General features: G+C 38.0%; 1 protein-coding gene across 2 annotated transcripts in view; it reads left to right on the forward strand.

The window, feature by feature from the left end:
• PGR (progesterone receptor) overlaps positions 1–20,800 on the forward strand; it is a 112,411-nt gene that overhangs the window by 73,002 nt on the left and 18,609 nt on the right. For both annotated transcript variants that reach the window (XM_043482485.1, XM_043482484.1), the window contains exon 4: positions 14,096–14,401. In XM_043482485.1, the coding sequence (XP_043338420.1) occupies positions 14,096–14,401 (306 nt within the window). The remainder of the gene's footprint in view (positions 1–14,095; positions 14,402–20,800) is intronic.

The following is a 20,800-nucleotide window of genomic DNA, read 5'->3' on the forward strand; positions in this document are numbered from 1 at the left end:
ATTTTTAAAGGTTATATTCCATTTACAGTTATTATGAAATTGGCTATACTACCCCTGTTTTGCAATGTACCCTTATGGTTTATTTTATGCATACCAATTTGTACCTCTTAATCTCCTACCCTATGTTGCTCCTTTTGCCTTTTCTCTTCCCACTAGTAACCACTAGTTCATTCTTCATATCTGGGGTTAAATTTCTCTTTTGTTGTATTCACTGGTTTATTGTACTTTTTAGATTTCACACGTAAGTAATACCATCCAGTGTTTGTCTTTCTCTGTCTGACTTATTTCACTTCGCATAACACCCTCCAAGTCCATCCATGCTGCAAATGGCAATATTTCTTTCTTTTTATGGCTGAGTAGTATCCCATTATATATATGTACCACATCTTCTTTATCCATTCATCTGTTTATGGACACATATCTTAGTAATTGTAAATAATTCTGCTATGAACATTGGGTACACATATCTTCTTGAATTAGTGTTTTCAGTTTTTTTCAGATATATATACTCAAGAGTAGAATTGCTGGGTTATGTGACAGTTCTACTTTTAGTTGTTGAGACAACTTCATGCTATTTTCCACAGTGACTGCACCAGTTTACATCCCCACGAACAGTGTCTGAGTATTTCTTTTTCCACATCCTTGCCAACATTTATTTGTGTGTTTTTTTGATGATCGCCATTTTGACAGGTTTGAGATGATGCCTCATTGTGGTTTTGAATTGTGTTTCCACAATGATTAATGATGCTGAGCATCTTCTTATATGCCTGTTGTACATCTACATTTCCTCTTTGGAAACATGTCTGTTTAGTTCTTCTGTCCATTTTTGGGCTTCCCTTGTGGTTCAGCTGGTAAAGAACACTCCTGCAATGTAGGAGACCTGGGTTTGATCTCTGGGTTGGGAAGATCCCCTGGAGAAGGGAAACACTACCCACTCCAGTGTTCTTGGGCTTCCCTGTGGCTCAGGTGGTAAAGAATCTGCCTTCAATATGGGAGACCAGGTTTGATCCCTGGGTTGGGAAGTTCCCCTGGAGAAGGGAAAGGCTACCCACTCCAGTATTCTGGCCTGGAGTACTCCACAGACTGTATAGTCCTTGGGGTTGCAAAGAGTCATACACACCCATTTTTAATGGGGTTGTTTGCTTGCTTGTCTTTTTTTAAATGTTGAGTTGGAGCTGTTTGTATACGTTGGATATTAAATTTCTATTTCTGATAGTTTGTTGTTAATGTGTAGAAACTGTTTTTATAAATTAATTTCCTTTATTTTTAAAAACTTTTTCTCTACCATCTCCCATTTTATCTCATTCTTTTTTGTAATTAATTTTATCTTTTATTTAATGTTTTTGTTTCTATTCTTTGATTTCATGAAATTTAGATGCCAGTTTATCTTTGAAATACAGTAAAAGGATTGCATAAGGCCATTTCCTACAACAATTCTTACTCTACTTTGTAATCATCTGATTTTTGATTTTACATTCCCTTTTTATCATTTCTAAAAATATTTTTGCTTAAATTCCAAATATGCTTGCTACTTACTTCATACTTAAGTCTACATAATTCTAACTTGGTCTGCTATTGGACTTAGTAATTGCTAGCTGGTTCTCCTTGTTTTCCTTCCTTGTTTGACTATCCATTTATAATTTGAGCTAGAAGATATGAAGTCTCAGCTGTTTGGTTTGATATGGAAAGAGAGAAACAGTGTTTGGGGACATAAATGTAGCTATTTTAGAAAGATTGTCAACAGCTGGTTTGCAGGCATATGTGAACCCAAACATTCTACTATAAAGTATACTACATTTTCTGCCTAGATTGTCTCTTTTACTAAAGGGAAATTCCACTTAGAGTTCTTCCTATTATTCAAGAAGTGGAAGTAATATGGCAGGAAGCCAGATTATTGTTCAAGCCCTTGTGGCAAACAAATTGGTTTGTTGCCATGCAGTTGTTAATTTGTTCAATAAAATGATTGTGTAGTACTATATGCAAGTGCTATGCTTTTAGTAAGGAGCTTATGTTCTAGTTCAGGCAGAGATGATTATCAAAATAATTACGTAACATAAAATATTATATCCTGATAGAAGATGATAAATATTAAGAAAAAATAAAACAGGGAAGCAGGTTTGAAGGCATAAAAGGTCACTGTACATTTGCCTCTGCTCAGTCAAATATGACCAGTAACTCCAAAAGTAATTCTCAGTTTTTTGTTGCTTCTCTACCTCTTGTCTGGTTTGCCCCTCAAATTTAGGAGACCAGGTCATGGGGTTCAGCAGTTGGTATGACCACATAGTCCTGATTCAGTTGTCTGTTGCCATTCTGTTATGAAAATGGACTAAAGGACTTAAGTTCTCTGCTTTCCCTGTAGTCATGTGCCCAAGTGGAGGTCCTCTCACTCACTACTTTTAACATATATTAAGGTGTACTGCATGAATTTCCTAGGTGTTACTGGGTTCTGCATTCTATTCTGATTATCTATATATCTATTCCATGAAACTATTAATAATTTAATAGTTTGGGTTATGGTAGTATTACTGTAAATTTTAATACATAGCATGGCATATATTAAAATGACAGTTGCTCTTTTAATGAAATTCTCTTGCCTACTATCACACACATTTATTCTTCTAGTTGTTGTTCATTCACTCAGTTGAGTCTGACTCTTTGCAACCCCATCAAGTAGCCAAAATATTGAAGCTTCAGCTTCAGCATTAGTCCTTCCAAATACTCCGGGTTGATTTCCTTTAGGATGGACTGGTTGGATCTCTTTGCCGTCCAAGGGACTCTCAAGAGTCTTCTCCAGCACACAGTTTGAAAGCACCAATTCTTCAGTATTCACCCTTCTTTTTGTTCCAACTCTCATAGCCGTACATGACTACTGATTTATTCTTCTAAGTGAACAGTAAAACCATCATTCCTAATTCTAAAAAATATTAGATTTTTATTGAAGCAGTATAAAATATATGTATGAATTTGGACATATTGACACTTTAAGGTTTTCAATTCAGGTACAGATGTCGTTTCATTAATTCACATTTTTTGTGTGTCCTGTGACAGAACTTTACAGTTTCAATACAGGTCCTATGCTTTTCTTCAATATGTTCTTGAGTATTTTGTAAACTTCATTCCTTGTGATAGAATATTGTCTATTTTTCAAGTGGCAATTGTTGGAAGCAATAAATCTAGTGATCTTTATAAACATGTTCTTTCTAGCCATGTAACTTAATTATCTCAATGCTTTGATAGATTATTAGTAGTTCTTTCAGTTTTCTATAGTCATTTTATCTAGAAGTTAAGTATTTCATTATTAATATTACTTCTACTTGCCACGTTTTGTATTTTCCTGGTTCATCTTTTCTCATCTTTTAATTTTCAGCTTTTTTTCTATTTTTTTTTTTTTTTTGCATTTCTGATAAAAACTACAAATAGAATTTTGTAACCCAGGCTGACCTTCTTTGATGTTGACAGGGAAATTTAATCCATTAACATTTGTTGATATAATCTGTATACAAAATTTTAGTTTCTCCCAGCACATGTTCTATTTTCTGTTCACTGTTTCCTTTTCTTACTTTCCTGGCTTGGTCACATTTCTCTTCATTTTATTTTCCCTATTCAATCCTCCTTGTTAAATTGTTAAGTTTTACTCTGCTTTCCCATTTTGCTAATGCTTAACATCCCATCTTGATGTCATAATGAAATGTATATTCCTTTGTTATTATATAAGAATTAAACAGTAACTGTGACTAATCATTTAACCAATTGTTTTATTAACATATGCTAAAGAAGTTCATAATCTTTTGTTCCTTCTCCTCCCCACTCTTACATATCTTTTCTCTCTCAAGAACCTTTCTTAATACTTATCTTACAAATTCCTACTCATGGTAACAGCATCTATTCAGATTTTCAGTTATGTATACTTCAAGAATAATTTTACTGTATCCTTAACTCAACATTCAGAAAACTAAGATCATGGCATCTGGTCCCATCACTTCATGGCAATAGATTAGGAAACAATGGAAACAGTGACAGACTTTATTTTCTTAGACTCTAAAATCACTGCAGATGGTGATTGCAACCATGAAATTAAAAGATGGTTGCTCCTTGGAAGAAAAACTATGACCAATCTAGACAGCATATTAAAAAGCAGAGACATTACTTTGCCAACAAAGGTCCATCTAGTCAAACTATGGTTTTTCCAGTGGTCATGTGTGATGTGAGAGTTGGACTATAAAGAAAGCTGAGCGCTGAAGAATTGATGCTTTTGAACTGTGCTGTTGGAGAAGACTCTTGAGAGTCCCTTGGACTGTAAGGAGAACTAACCAGTCCATCCTAAAGGAGATCAGTCCTAAATATTCATTGGAAGGACTGATGCTGAAGCTGAAACTCCAATATGTTAGCCACCTGATGCAAAGAGCCGACTCATTTGAAAAGACCCTGATGATGGGAAAGATTGAAGGCAGGAGGAGAAGGGGACAACAGAGGATGAGATGGTTGGATGGCCTCACTGACTTGATGGACATGAGTTTGAACAAGCTCCAGGAGTTGGTGATGGACAGGGAAGCCTGGCGTGCTGCAGTCCATGGGGTCACAAAGAGTCGGACCTGACTGAGCTACTGAACTGAACGGACTTTATGCTTTCTTTGCATGCTGTTTGAATGTCATAATTTTACTATAAAATATATTATTGATATATGACAACTTATGCATATAATGCATATGACCCATATGAAACAATATAATGAAAATCCACATATGAATTCATCTGGCTTAGGAAAGTTTATTACCAATGCTCTTGAAAATGATTGTGTATTTCCTTCCTGGTCCTTTAAGTTTTTCCAGGAAACTTCTAGCTTAAATTTTAGGTTTTTCATTCTGTTGTATAATTCTGTAGGCTGTCTGATTATCTATGTGTCCCTTAACAATATATTCTTAAGTGTGTTTTGACTTTGAAGGCTATTGCATACAGTGCAGCTGTGAACATTCTTGAGTCTCCTGGTGCTCGTATGCAAGAGTTTCTATAGGTAAGGTATGTACCTGATTATAGTATATGTTCATCTTGGTTTTACTAGATGGTGCCAAAGTGTTTTCAAAATAGTTATACCAGTTCACATCCCCTATTAGCTCTGTATGAAAGTTCTTATTTTTGTGTCTTTGCCATGCTGGATAGGTCATTTTCATGGTAACCTTAATTTGCATTTCTGTAGTTACTAATGAGATCAATTGTATTTTTGGTCCCTGTTTTTATTTTTTCATCCTCTGTAAAATGTCTGTTTATGTCTTTCTCTTTGATTTATAGGGATTCTTTGTATCCTGCCTGGAGAAGGAAATGGCAACCCAGTCCCGTATTCTTGCCTGGAGAATTCCATGGACAGAAGAGCCTGGCTGCAATCCATTGGGTCGCAAAGAGTCAGACATGAGTGAGCTACTGACACTTTTGTATACTGTGGATATATATGTTACAAGTATCTAATTATAGGATGAGAAAGAATAGCCTATCTGATAAAGTGGTTATGGTTATTGTTTAGTCAGTAAGTAGTGTCTGACTCTTGTGATCCCATGGACTGTAGCGCTCCAGGCTCCTCTGTCCCTGAGATTTTCCAGCCAAGAAAACTAGAGTGGATTGCCGTTTGCTTCTCCAGGGGCTCTTCTGAACCCAGTATTGAACCTGCATCTCTTGCATTAGCAAGTGGATTCTTTACCACTGAGCCACCAGGAAACTTTGATCAAGTGATAGTTGGGCATAAATCTAAATGAAATGGAAGTGAATCTTGTACATATTACATGAAAGACCATTTCAGGTAAGGGAAACCGAGTCAAGGCCTGAGGAAGGAACAGAATCAAGTTCCTCAGAGCTCAGCGAGTTCCAAGAACATGGGCATCAGGTGGATGGGGCTGGGGACACTGTAAGAGACCCTCTCTTTGCAAAATGATGTCGGGCTCTGTAGAGTCTGATAAAGAATTTGGACTTCATTCTAAGTAGGATGGGTAGTAACTGAAAGTATTGAGCAAGGAGTAAAATAATCCGAATGAAGTGGGTTTTTTTTTCCCCCTCCATGGAAAAGCATTTTATTTTAATTATAGCAGTGTGTACATGACTGAAGTTTTTAAAGGCCCATTCAGCTGAGCAGAGAATAGAGTGTGGGGTACAAGGATGAGAGCTGGGAAATCAGCCAGCACATGCTGCGGTAATACAGCTCTGATGATGGTGGCTTAAATGATGGTGGAAGAAGTGGAAATGGGGAGAAGTGATTGGATTTGCATTATTACTTCATCGTAATGCACCAGGATCTGCTGATGAATTGGATATGAAGTGAGAGAATAAGTGATGGATAAGGATCACTTAAGCAAGGATCATCCATAAGCAAGGATGACACCAGAGTTTTTCCAGAGCAAGAATGTGGATGGAGTTGAAAAATGGAACCTTCAATCTGGGGGCATGTGTATCAAAGTTTGCTTTAAAAACATTAAGTCTTGGGGAGGGTGTTATTAGATATACAAGTAAAAATGCTGAATAGTAAGTAAGATAGTTGAGTCTCGAGTTCCCTGAGAAAGTTGAAGCAGGAGTTATACATTTGCAACTGTTCTGTATCTACATGGCATAAAGATATGAGTAGATGCAGACATATATAAAGAGAGTGTAGCTGTGTAGGAGAAGTCTGAGGACTGAGCTTTGGAACTTCATGATTTAGAAGTTGAGAAGATGTAAAAAACAAGCCAGAGAGACTAAAGAAATGGCCATAAGAGGTATGTGGAAGCCAAGAGAATGGAGTGTTACAAGTAGAAGGAAATGATCAGCTGTGTCGAGCACCACTGATGGTTTGGTTAAGATAAGTAGTAAGCACTGACCATTGTTTTTTGACCGGGGAAAATCATTGGTGTGCTTGCCAAGAGCAGTTCTATTGGAGTCGGGAGAAAAATCTGACTGGAATGGGTTCCAGGGAGAATGGGAGGAGAGAGAGTAATCTCACTTCATTGGATGGATCGTGCATGAGAGGAACTATTAGAGGGTGCAGGCAAAAGGGCAGACAGTTGCAGAGAAAAGTCCTTGAGTAGATGAAAAAAATAAGATTTAGTGCTGAAGTGACAGGGGCACAGGCAGTCCATGCATTGTAACAGGAAGGAAGCAGAGTATCGGGCTACCAGTAGTGTACATTGATTACAAAGAAAACATTCTCTAGATGGATCTCCTCTTTCCCTCAGCCTCAGAAAATTAGCTCCTCTGCTTTTGCTTCCATCCTCAAAACCATGTCCATTAGGTGGAATGAGGGACAACAATTAAGTCTTTCTCTCCACATTGTTTCTTACACCTCCATGCCCATCCCTTGCATCTAAGCCCAACTTCCTCCTTCCAGCAAAACAATGAAAACTCCTGAAGATAGATGCCCTGGGGGGTGAGTCAAGGGTGGCTGCTGGGCTCACACACCTAGTCTCTACTTAGGTTACCAAACCACCAGGTACTGTTATTTTTCAGAAGTACATAAGTAATATTACAGATTATGCAGAGTTATTCTGTATTTTCCTGAATTCTGGGTGCTTTTACTGTTATCTTTTTTCTCAGTCAACAATCATATGAAATTATATAGATTTATTCATTATGTTATTTAACAGCGATTTTTGTACATGAAGGTTAGGAATCACTTCTTTGAAAGACCACCTTATATGAAATTCAGCAAATCAGAAAAAAAAAAATCACATTGCTGTTCCCATTCTCTTCTTAGTATTCTTGCTGAGCTATTCCTTTTTCAAGCTCTATGTTAAACCAAAATAATAACTTCAGTAGCTCAGGAAACATTCCCTGGTGGCCCCCTGTGCGGTAGGAGGTTTGGAAGACTTCAGGTCTGCGTGGATAACTACAGGAGACCTGGCCCCTGTCCTCATGGGGCCTGGTGGAGGTGGAGGCTGTGTACTCTGAAGGAAGCAGATACAGCAATGGAGAAGAACTACAGAAAGACATAGTCATATATTCTTTCATCCATTCAGCAGAGATTGATTGAGGCAGTACCAGACACTGAGTGAATACACAAAACTGACAAAGAGGCGGTCTCGTCTTTGCAGTAAAGAACAAGGGAAATTTTTTTTAACCCTCGTCTTCTCTTAACATTATCTTCCCTTGGGGACTCTGATTTGTATCTACAACAGTGTAAGTGGTTACAATGATTACATATCTAAATTTAAATATCTATCCGAATTTTAATCTAATGTTGTCCTCTGTGGGGCTCTGGACCTTAACTTAAAATTGCCATTTGTGGCAGAAATAAAGAATACCACTCCCTTCTATATTTTGCTCTATGATGAAACAAAGGCAATTTAAAAGTAAGATTGGTGCAGATGTACCTGTGTTTCTATGGTTCACATTTTATATAATGTCAAAAGGAGTTAAGGTTAACTGTATTTTTAATAACAGCTGGTTGTTTTATTTAACTTGCTAAGAGAAAAGTCAGAGACTGGATGCTGGACAATGGAACTAATGAGGTCCAATTCATAGTGAAAAGTAAGTGAAAAGTCACTCAGTCATATCCGATTCTTTGTGATCCCATGGACTGTAGCGCACCAGGCTCCTCTGTCCATGGGATTCTCCAGGCAAGAATACTGGAGTGGGTAGCCGTTCTGTTCTCCAGAGGATCTTCCCAATCCAGAGACTGAACCCAGGTCTCCCGCATTGCAGGCTGATTCTTTACCGTATGAGCTATAGGCTTGATTTCAAGTGCAAACGTCATAGAGAAAAATATTCTGAAGTAGTATTTTCCAAACTGTTAATTCCCTGAGATACTAGCAGATCTTTCATCAAGTAAAAAGGCCAGATAAACTTGGAAAGCATGATATATTAACATTTTTCTCTTAGAGATCCATAATTCAAACAATGTATTGAAGGTTCTGAGATACAGGACTAAGTAAGGTTAGGATATCACTTTAACTTTATTAATACAGTGTTGCTTAAACATATATGCCCATAGAAGCCTGTGTTGTTTGTTTGTTTCCTTGGGTTTTGGAGGGAGAGGAATATACGTGATTAGGAACATGTTTTAATATCAGAAAATTCAAACAAACAAAGTTATAGTTTCACTTCCTCTCTCAATTCTTTCTAATCATGTTTCAAAAGTCAGAGCTAATGTTAGTGAGTGTCTGCTATATGCCAGGCACTTGACCACATACCTTACGCATTATCTTACCTGGACAGATGACAGCATTAAAAGGTAAACTCCCTATTTAAAAGCTAAATAAACTGATACTTGGATAAATAAAATAATCTACTCTCCATATAATGCTTTTAAATGATAGGATTCATACACAGATATGGCCAACCCAAGGTTCATTTTTCCCACATGCCACACATTCATGAGCTGTAGATAGATGAGTTATTACCTCTCTTAAGATATGTTTTGGGAAGAACAAACATGTCTTGTAGGGGGTGGAGTGTAGAGGTGGCAAGATTGTAGCAATTTAGAGCTTCAGAAAAAGTGCTTCAAGAAAAGCCAGAGGAACAAGAGATCAAATTGCCAACATCTGTTGGATCAACAAAAAAGCAAGAGAGTTCCAGAAAAAACATCTACTTCTACTTCATTGACTACGCCAAAGCCTTTGACTGTGTGGATCACAACAAACTGTGGAAAATTCTTAAAGAGACGGGAATACCAGACCACCTGACCTGCCTCTTGAGAAACCTGTGTGCAGGTCAAGAAGCAACAGTTAGAACTGGACATGGAACAACAAACTGGTTCCAGATCGGGAAAGGAGTACCTCAAGGCTGTATATTATCACCCTGCTTATTTAACTTCTATGCTGAGTACATCATGCGAAATGCCGGGCAGGATGAAGCACAAGCTGGAATCAAGATTGCCAGGAGAAATATCAGTAATCTTAGATAATGCAGATGATACCACCTTTATGGCAGAAAATGAAGAACTAAAGGAGCCTCTTGATGAAAATGAAAGAGGAGAGTGAAAAAGTGGGCTTAAAACTCAACAGTGAGAAAACTAAGATCATGGCATCTGGTCCCATCACTTCATGGCAAATAGATGGGGAAACAAGGGAAACAGTGACAGGCTTTATATTTTTGGGCTCCAAAATCACTGCAGATGATGACCACAGCCATGAAATTAAAAGGCACTTGCCCCTTGAAAGAAAAGCTATGACAAACCTAGACAGCATATTAAAAAGCAGAAACATTACTTTGCCAACAAAGTTCCATCTAGTCAAAACTATGGTTTTTCCAGTAGTCATGTATTGATATGAGAGTTGGACTGTAATGAAATATGAGCGCCAAAGAATTGATGCTTTTGAACTGTGATGTTGGAGGAGACTCTTGAGAGTCCCTTGGACTGCAAGGAGATCCAACCAGTCCATCCTAAAGGAAATCAGTCCTGAATATTCATTGGAAGGACTGATGATAAAGCTGAAGCTCCAGGACTTTGGCCACCTGATTCGAAGAACTGACTCATTGGGAAAGACCCTGTTGCTGGGAAAGATTGAAGGCAGGAGCAGAAGGGGACAACAGAGGATGAAATGGTTGGATGGCATCACTGACTTGATGGACATGAGTTTGAGCAAGCTCCGGGAGTTGGTGATGGACAGGGAGGCCTGGTGTGCTGCGATTCATGGGGTCGCAAAGAGTCGGACACGACTGAGCGACTGAACTGAACTGAACTGAGTGCTTCAAGAAAGCATCTGTTAATAATACTGTACATTTATTCAATTCTTTAATTTTCCTGGTGTGTAAAGTTCTCTTTTAACATACACTGTTTGATCTGCTCCAAAAGAGTCATTAGCCTACAGATTTAGAGAAATAAAGGCTATATGAAGGGGCAGCAGTGTGGTCTTGTGGAAAGACCGTAGTCTTTCCCTGACCATTTTAATTCTGTCTTGTTCCCTCAGGTCACTTTCTATTACCATTACCCATTTCACTCATAGTGCACACTATTGTTTGGTATTATCTTGCTCTTTATTTGTTTACAGGTCCTCTCCATCTTCCCCTCAGAATATAAGCCCCACAAAAGCAGATACTTTGTCTGATTATTCAGTGCTGCAGTTTCAGAACCTTAAATGATGCCTAGCAATAAATGTTTTATGAGTAAGTAAAAGAAAGACTAAAAAAAATTAACCTTTGATTAATATCTCTGCTCTGGCATTTATTATCTCTATAAACTTAGCCAATTACTTAGCCTCTGTAAACCTATTCCTCATCTTAAAAAATGGAAATGCTAGTGTTTATTTCAAATGGTTGAGCATCAAGTTAAATTATATAAGATAGATATGTAAATGATCTAGTTCAATGTTAGTTCACCTTTCAATTTGCTTATATCACATGTTCCCCCTTCTTTTTCACTGGGATTCATGAAAAGATTGAATCACAAACAGAAATGTGAGCATTTCTATATTAATTCAAATTGCACTTTATATTATCAACATGTTAGGAACTTCTCTTGGAATTTATTTTGTGTATAAGAGTTTTTATACTGATCAAAGTGTAAAAAAATTGCTTTGGTTTTCAGTAGAATTCCATGGTTTCATAGTGTAGTCAAATCCTGATAAAACCAGAACTGAACTCAGCTATAAAAAGGAACGCATTTGAGTCAGTTCTAATGAGGTGGATGAAACTGGAGCCTGTTATACAGAGTGAAGTAAGTTATAAAGTGCAACACCAATACAGTATATTAACATATATATGGAATTTAGAAAGACGGTAATGATGACCCTATATACAAGGCAGCAAAAGAGACACAGATGTAAAGAACAGACTTTTGGACTCTGTGGGAGAAGCTGATGGTGGGATGATCTGAGAGAACAGCATGGAAACATGTATGTTGCCATATGTGAAACAGATGATCAGATCAAGTTTGATGCATGAAGCAGGGTGCTCAAAGCAGGTGCTCTGGGACAACCCAGAGGAATGGGGTGGGGAGGGAGGTGGGAGGGGGGTTCAGGATGGGGGACACATGTGCACCCATGGCGGATTCACGGCGATGTATGGCAAAACCCATCACAATACTGTAATTATCCTCCTATTAAAATTAATTCATTTTTAAAAATGAAAAAAAGAGAAGGGCAGTTAAAGTAAATTAAAAAGACAACCATGTTGGAGCTGTTGGGGAGAGAAGGGGCTGGCAAGGGTGTATGTCTTATTTTCTGTTAATCACAATATCTTAGGATTGGAAGGAATCAAACCTCTGTGCTTTTTTCCAGCATCTCTCACCTAAACTTCTTTTTCAGAATCCCCCCAGATGACCATGAAGTCCTTGCCTGAAAACACAGGGAGATGGTGTGAGAGAGAGTTTGAACTCAGAGTCCACATCATCCAAGTTCTGTTGCTCTAATGTTGGTCATGCCATCTTCTCTACTCCTCTTCTTCCTAATTTATAAACAGAATTAATAATTCCCACTTACTGTGAGGCAACATGATACATATATAAAGCAGATACTCCACAAATATTAATTCTTTCCCCTCTAGGAACTCATTCCTTTGCAAAGAAACCTGCTTCATCTCCTTAAACACTTCTGAATCCTTTCTGTGTTGACTGACATTTGTTTCTCTGTCCCTTGCAGGTTCTAGCACAATTTGGGGGGACTCCATAGAATAAATAGAATCCTTTTTCTTAATATCAATACCTGAGCTGAGAAATCACAAGGGCAAGTGCTTGCCAAGTCCAGGCAGGTCATTTAAGTGGGCAGAGTGATCCGATTTAAGAAAACTGACCAAAGGCCTACCACCAGTTTGCGGGCTGTCTGTGCCCCGTCCAAAGCAGCAGCTGCAGCGTGGCTTTAACAGATTGGTGCCACCCAGCTAACTCAGAGATGTTTTCATAACTCTGGGAAGAATTGTGTGAGCCAAAGAAAACACGTCTGTGAGCCAGAACAGGCGTTTGAAGACAGCCTACTGCAACCTCTGCTTAGATGATTGCAAACCATTATCAAGCCTCCCTTAGCCTTTTTTTTCCTGGTGGAACAGCACAGACACTTGATACCATTAAGCAGCCCATGCTGGCATAGAGTCGGCAGAGGCTGGAGTCCGGCCCGCCCTCTGATCCCCCCAGGGCCTCTGGGAACTAGCAGTGGCCCAGCTGTACATCTTGGTCCCCTTCAACCACTCCTCACATGGCGGATTTTCTACTTAACTTCCTGTCAGACCATTTTTCTTCCTAACACATCACAATTCAGCAGTGGAAAGAATTGTAGAAGTAGAAATTCTAGAAGTGGTCTAGAAATACAAATGTGGTCTGACCAGCACAAGATGTGGACTCTCTCTCCCTTTAATTTAGAAATGAGGTTCTTTATTTTGGATCCTTAGATCTCATACTAGTCTGTGTATTGATTTCAGGGAATTTCAACTGATCATGAACTCACTGAAATTGTGTACAAGATTTTGTGGGGTTTGCATGTGTATATGCATATCCTTTAACAGATTCTTAAAAGAATAAAATTGAAAATAAGACTCAACATCTACTAAAGGTTATGTTTTAATTAATGTAGTTTTTAGCAATAATTTTGGGACAATTTGGTCAGAATAGTAATAACTATTCTAATACTCCTATCAGAATATTGACCAACACTGAACTTGCGTGCATGTGTGCTAAGTTCACTTCAGTTGTGTCCAACTCTTTGCAACCCTATGGACTGTACCCCACGAGGCTCTTCTGTCCATGGGATTCTCCAGGCAAGAATACTGGAGTGAGTTGCCGTATCCTCCTCCAGGGGATTTTCTAGACCCAGGGATTGCATCTCTTACGTTTCCTGCATTGGCTGACGGGATCTTAACCACTAGCGCCACCTGGGAAGCCCCCAAAACTGAGCTTAGTTGTTCCAAAGAGCCATTTGTCTTTTCTACATGTTTTTTTTTTTTTACTGCAAAGCTCCATAACCTTGCCTTGGATACTGGTGTAATTACCCAAACCTATCCAGTGAATGCTGCTGTAATTAATTCTTTAATCCTTGTCTGAGACTTAACATTTTTACTTAGTAGGTCTCATTGTATTAGACTGATACCAAAACCTATAATGCTATAATGCTGTAATTTTAAGACATCAGAAATAATTTTATGCTGGACTATTTAGCTTCTACGTATTTACATGATCTTCCTTTCTTCTTTTTTTTTTTTTTTTCTTCTCTGTAGGCCGAAAGTTTAAAAAGTTCAATAAAGTTAGAGTTATGAGAACACTGGATGCCGTGGCCCTCCCACAGCCGGTGGGTATTCCAAATGAAAGTCAAGCCCTAAGCCAGAGAATCACTTTTTCACCAAGTCAAGAGTTGCAGTTGTTTCCCCCGCTGATCAGCTTGCTCATGAGCATTGAACCAGATGTGGTCTATGCAGGACATGACAACACCAAACCTGATACTTCCAGCTCTCTGCTGACAAGTCTGAATCAGCTTGGCGAGAGACAACTTCTTTCAGTGGTCAAGTGGTCTAAGTCACTGCCAGGTAATAATAATTTGTATATAATAGCACATAATAAAAATTTTTACTATGGCTTCATACTAGTGGGTGGCTAAATAAAACAGGCCATGCAATAAATTAAATGGAGTGTAAACAGGGGCTTGTCGTGTGTGTTTCAGCAGTTCAAAATATTTATCTAGGACCCTATATTATATACTGTTTGTCTAGGACCCTAATGTGTGCTTTGGAAATAAAAAAGACATAGATAATATTTTGAGTCTTATTGATGAATCAAGAATTACATATATGAAGAAGTTAAGGAATAGCATAACTCTGTATTATCTACTAGATAGTATCAGAGTTCAGAAAAAGACAAATTGACCATCTTCTCAGAAATGTCTAGTTCATTCCAAATCCAAATTTAACCAACCTCATGTGGTTGAAAATAAAACTGAATGTATCTATTCATATAACAAATAAAAATAGTATTCAGAGCGTAGCAGAGTATCCAAAGTCAGTTAAGAATTAAAATTGCTAAACCTAGAAGAAATAATTTGGACAGAGAAACCTCCAGTCACTATTCTTGTGAATTTATACCCAGAAAGTGAGAATTTAAATTATGGCATCATGAAAGGATTTTAGTCACTTTATTAGTTACTTCTGCTCTCTCAGCACAGTTGCATAGGAGCCAAGAGACTGAAAGAATTACAGGGATGTAGTTCTCACCGGCTAAACCTTGGACTGCAGAGCTGAGATTAATATGTGGGTAGTAATTACTTGTCAGGTGGCGCTAGTGGTAAAGAACCCGCCTGCCAATGTAGGAGATGTAAGAGATGCCGCTTCAATCCCTGGGTTGGGAAGATCCCCTGGAGGAGGGCATGGCAACCCACTCCAGTATTCTTGCCTGGGGAATCCCGTGGTCAGAGGGGCTGGACAAGCTACGGTCCTTAGAGTCACGGAGTCAGACATGACTGAAACAATTTCACATGCATGTCCACAGTTATTTGTGGAGGCATTAATCCCATAATTAGAAATAAAACCTTTTTTAAAGTTATTTTCTCTTTACACTGATAGTAACCTTATACTCCTTTAGACTAGTTTATTTCCAATATCTGATCAAGAATTAAACATATTATACATTTTAGTCTCCAAGTAAATTTAATAGCCTTTTTTTTTTTTTATAAAAGATTTCATTTCCCAATTTGCCTTAATACTATTTCTGTTATTCTGCCTGAAAGGTTTGAAATATAATAGACAAATTGTTATTGAAAAGTCAAGTTTACACGAGACAGAAAGAAAAACAGATTCCTGTTTGTTGACTCTTTAAAAAAATACATGTTGAGAAAATTAATTAAACTAACTATTCTAGTGAAGATAAAGTAACATCAAAAATCAAAATACCCAGGTTCTTATTAGCTTCACTCTTGTTGAAAGGCTTTGGACAGGTAATTTTTTTTTATTAAGAAAGTTCTAAATTTTTTTAAAGTTTACTGTTAAAGTGGTTATCAAGTTTGATAGATTTTTATTAAATTAAAATATTACCATAACATTGGCAAACTTTTTTAGTTTTAAAATGTGAGTGTTTATGTGTTTAAACATGTTTTTCTATTATTTGGTAAGGTTCTTTCTTTGATTTTTGTTGACATAGCTCATATTTCTTTTGTTTTCATTTTGTAGAGTCTCTACTGTCAAAAAAAGATTTATTATCATTTGGCAAAGTTAGAAAATAACCAATTATAATTACAAAGATAATTTATTCATTTGGAAAAAAACTAATTGAGTCTTCTAAGTTGAAATACAACTGTCTGTCTAGATTTTTGATCCCCACACAGCCTCCAAAAGAGTGAGAGAAAATTTTCACATTGCATTTGGTGGCAACTTTTTTAATGTTGCAAAATGTAATTTGTGTATAATTACACAAAGAATTACACAAGAATGATGGCATCACCAGTATTACATATGTTGTTTTCATTAACTGTATAATAACTGTTATAATAAGGGAATAACTGTATAATAAGGGAAACATTAAAATTATCAAAGTACTGAGTGGCCCATGGTCTTTTAAAGCATATTTTCATGGTCTGAATTCTGAGAGTAACTTGAATGAATGTTCAAGTCAGTGAAGCAGGGTGACCATACTGACCTCTGTGAGAGGACTCAGAAGGACACGTGTATAGCAATTTGCCCTCAAAGCTACTAGCTGCTCAGAAACTTCCAGCTTTATTCACGTGAGTCACTCGAGAAATGTCTATTGCATATTTCTTTGTGCAAGACGTAAGCATTACACGGTAGTGTTAGAGAAGCCAGCAGGCTGGGCTCCTGATGGCGTTGCACTGTGGTGCAGCACATCCTTGCCCCTGGTCCTCAGTTCTGTACATAAGGGAAACTTATTTCATCTATTCGTTCACAGTGTTATTGGTCCAGGAAAGATGGACTTAGTTAATGAAGCTTATTGATAGTTTACTTATTTAAAGTGGAAAAAAAAATATTGCTCGGAAAACATGTAGGTAGATCAGGCAGTTCTTTCACAAACAGAAAGTGTATTTGGGAGTCAGCTTAAGATAAGATTTCAGGCCTTCTGAGGCATCAGAGAAGAGAAATCTGCCCTGAAGCTCCAGGGTAGGGAATCATGGCCCTAAACTTAACAAAGACAGCACTTATTCACAATATCCTGTGTTGTCTGGTTAGGCTCGTTTGAATAGTAGACCTGTAGGGATTTGAAGTGAAAACACTGTATGTAGTAAGTGTTTGTTCAAGACCTAAAATTCCTTGGGTATACATGTTTATCCAGATAAACCAATGCCATTTAACTTTGCAAAGAAAATAAAGATAATTTTAAACATTTATCTGGGGGAGAAAAAGATCAGATGCAGGCTGATAATCATTACCAAGGTGTCAGCACGCATGAGAGCCACAGGGCGTGTGTCTGCAAACCCCCGAGAGGTCTTGTGCTGCCTGCCCAGGGACTCCGATGGCATCTTGTCTATGCTCTTCTTTTGTCTTTGACAAAAGTTACAGTGATCACAGCATATCTGACATCTTTACCATAGTATTTCAGAAATATCTTTGTTTTTCTGTTTAATGGAGACTCACAAAATATGCCTCGTGACAGTACATTTACAAGTGATCTCTGAGGATACACTGACTCTGACATATTGTGTCTACATATGAATGATTTTACATTGACATTTAGCTCTAACTTCCATGGGTAATGTTTTCCTTTTTGAAACTTGAAGTAGCATAGTATTTGCAAAATTTAAAAAATGAGCAAGATGTATTCCCTGTGTTAAGGAACATTCAAAACAGTGGAATGAAAGATACTCAAAAAAGTGAAAGTGTCGATCAGTCATGTCTGACTCTTTGTGACCCCATGGGCTATAACCCACCAGTCTCCTCTGTCCATGCAGTTCTCCAGGCAAGAGTACTGGGGTGGGTAGCAGTTCCTTATCAAAGGGATCTTCCTGACCCAGGGATCGAACCCAGGTTTCCTGCATTGCAGGGAGATTCTTTACCATCTGAGCCACCAGGGAAGCCCCAAACAACTATACAGTTGACCCTAGAACAGCGAGGGAATTAGGGGCATTGACTGTCCAAGCAGTCAAGAATCATCTGTAGTTAAGAGAAAGCATTCTGAATAGAAGGAAACGTGCGGCTAATGCTGTAAAATAAGGAAATCAAGAGGTATGTGTGGTGAGTAATAAGTTAGACCAGTTCTGCACCCACAGATTCAACCAACCATGGATCATGTAAGACTATAGTACTGAAGAACAATCTTGAGTGAGTGGACCCATGTTCAAATCCATGGTATTCAAAGATCAACTGTAGTAGCATGTGAAAGTGACGTAAGGTACAGATATAAAAAATGGGGACAGAAGAACATTTTCGGCTTTAGGGACAAGAGGAGGGTCCAGAGACAAGGTATCAGTTAAAGTACACCATGAAGGAGAAGTGAGACTTTGATAAATAGTGTTAAGAAGAGAAAGCATTCTGGATAGAAGGAATAGTGTGGCTGATGGTGTAAAATAAGGGAATCATGAGGTGTGTTTGGTGAACAACGAATTAGACCAGCAGTTCAAAAGTGAAGGTCCCTTAGTAACATAAAAATGTTATCATACCTTCCCCCCACAGTTTAGTAATTAAAATTGTTAATAGCTGCTGACTGAGAGATTACATTGTGCACATGGTTTCTCAAACACCACTGGCATTCTGGGGGTTTCATCATCCAAGAATTAAGAAACCACTGAGAAAATTACATTGGAGAGAATTGAAGAAAGTAAATTTAGAGGTGTACATTGTGGGCTGAGTCAGGGTAGGCTTTGGATACTAAATGTTTAAGTACTCATTCCAACGTCATCCTTATTCTTTATTCTGTGTATTATAGCCGAATACATCGTACCATAATTGATGTGAGAGAGAGGTTCAGGAGAAATATTTCGTTTGCATAAATTTTGCCTTGATTCTTCTATTTATTTGCTGGAAAAAAATATTCAGGCCAATGCTTTGACATTTGTAAACATATCTTACTTCTCAGTCAGACTACTTGCATTTGTCAGTATCAGAAGACTAAAACAGTTCTTTGCCTGGTTTTTTGCCTTTGAAGCATGCCAAAATATCTTTTGAGTCAGTGATAGCCATTTCATGCATGACAAAATATTTTTGTCTCTCTCCCCAAATCAAATGAAGAAATTAAACTACTCCCAAAAATAGTGATGGAAAGGAAATGAGATTAGCCCTCTTGGAGTAAAGTCGGGCTTTGATAGTATTATCATGAAGACATTAAAGCATGATTTTCTAATATTCTATTCCACTGAGACTACTATTGCCAATGTCACCAAAATCTTTTGTCAAATCAATGAATACTTTCAGTCCTTACCATGTTTCACATACCTCTGAAGCCATGACAAAGTAGCCATGTCTTGCCGAAACTCTTCCTGTAACGTTCATTCCCTTGCAGGCAGATATGTTTCTCTCGATTTACACAGCTTCCATTTCCTTTGTGGATTTGCTCTCCCATGAATTTGGCATTTCCTGGTTCCATCTTCTATTCCAGTAGTTCCTCAGTCTGCAAGGCTGGATGTGCTCACTTACGGCCTTTCTTCAGCTCCCATTATATTCTCATGATTCCTACTTAACATGGTGACAACCTAGGTCCTCTACAGAAGTATTGGACCATATATTTCTTGTGCTTATTATACATTTCCACCTGAATGAACTTCCAAGCCAGGATGACCTTCTACTCCATAAGCCTAAGACCTTTCTCTGTATCTTGAAATGGCACTGCAGACCAAATCTAGGTTATAATCCTTCACTCACTTTTTTCCTTCACCTCTGTCAACTCTGCTTATTATATGTATGATTCATTACACATGCTATTTACCCTGCTACTACCTTGGGCTATTTTAAGTCCTTATCATTTTCCCCTAGATTTCAGTCACAGCCCCCAACTGACACTATTATCACAGTTCACACTGCCCGCAGACAGTCCTCAGTTCTGCCACTAGGATCATCTTTTCAAAAGCAATTATAATCTGTTATATTATTCCCTTCCCTTTCCAGAACATCAAACTTCTTAGCCTTAATATTTCAGGTCCTTCCGGCTCCTGGATTTACATTCTCTCTCACTCTCCCACTTCAAGCACCTCAGAGGCTTGGTTCCCACAAAGCTCTTTGCTCAATTTCCAGCCTTTCTTCATCCACTTTGTTTTCCTTATGTGGTGGCCCTTTGCTTCTCCTACATTTCCACCTGGCTAGTCCCTAACTAGTCTTCAGGATGCTGATCAGCTTGCCCTAGGAAGATTTCCCCAAGCCTCCCCAGACTGAGTCAAAAGTCCCTTAGTTTTTTGAGAACTATGCTGCCTTAAATCTTTGCACATCAAATTCGCATTTATGCATAAGGTCATCAAACGTATGGTAGTGATTACACTTGCTGTGATGAAGCTTCTTGTGTTCCTCAAAGTTCACAGCTTGTGTGGGAAGATGCTGAGATAGTTGATGCTCTTCCCTTGTTATAGATTAACTATTTCAGTACATGACAGTTTTTACAGGAGCACAACCAGTATATTTTATCAAATCTTTGGGATTAAGCCAGAAGAACCTAGAAGGTCATGTAGGCTAGGTATCACCGTACACTTTCTTTTCAATTTGTTTTAGGCATTAAGGGTTGGACAGTTTGTGACAGAAATTATCAGGTCAAGTCACTTAAAAGGAAAGAGCATTTTTCTTTACTACTTGTTGAACACAATTATGGGTCATCCATCACTTCTCTGTGTGAAGGTTTTCATTTTGATCCTCATCTCAAATGTACTGAGTTTACCTGATCATTATCATCAATGGGAATTTGATCTCAGTGTTCCCGTCTTTGTTTCAGTATAAAGTAATGAATGATATTACAGTTAATGGTTAAAAAAATTGCACTTCTGTACTAAGCATGTTAAAGTCAATTTA

Source organism: Cervus canadensis, chromosome 11, assembly GCF_019320065.1.
Source record: "Cervus canadensis isolate Bull #8, Minnesota chromosome 11, ASM1932006v1, whole genome shotgun sequence".
Classification (NCBI taxonomy): Eukaryota; Metazoa; Chordata; class Mammalia; order Artiodactyla; family Cervidae; genus Cervus; species Cervus canadensis.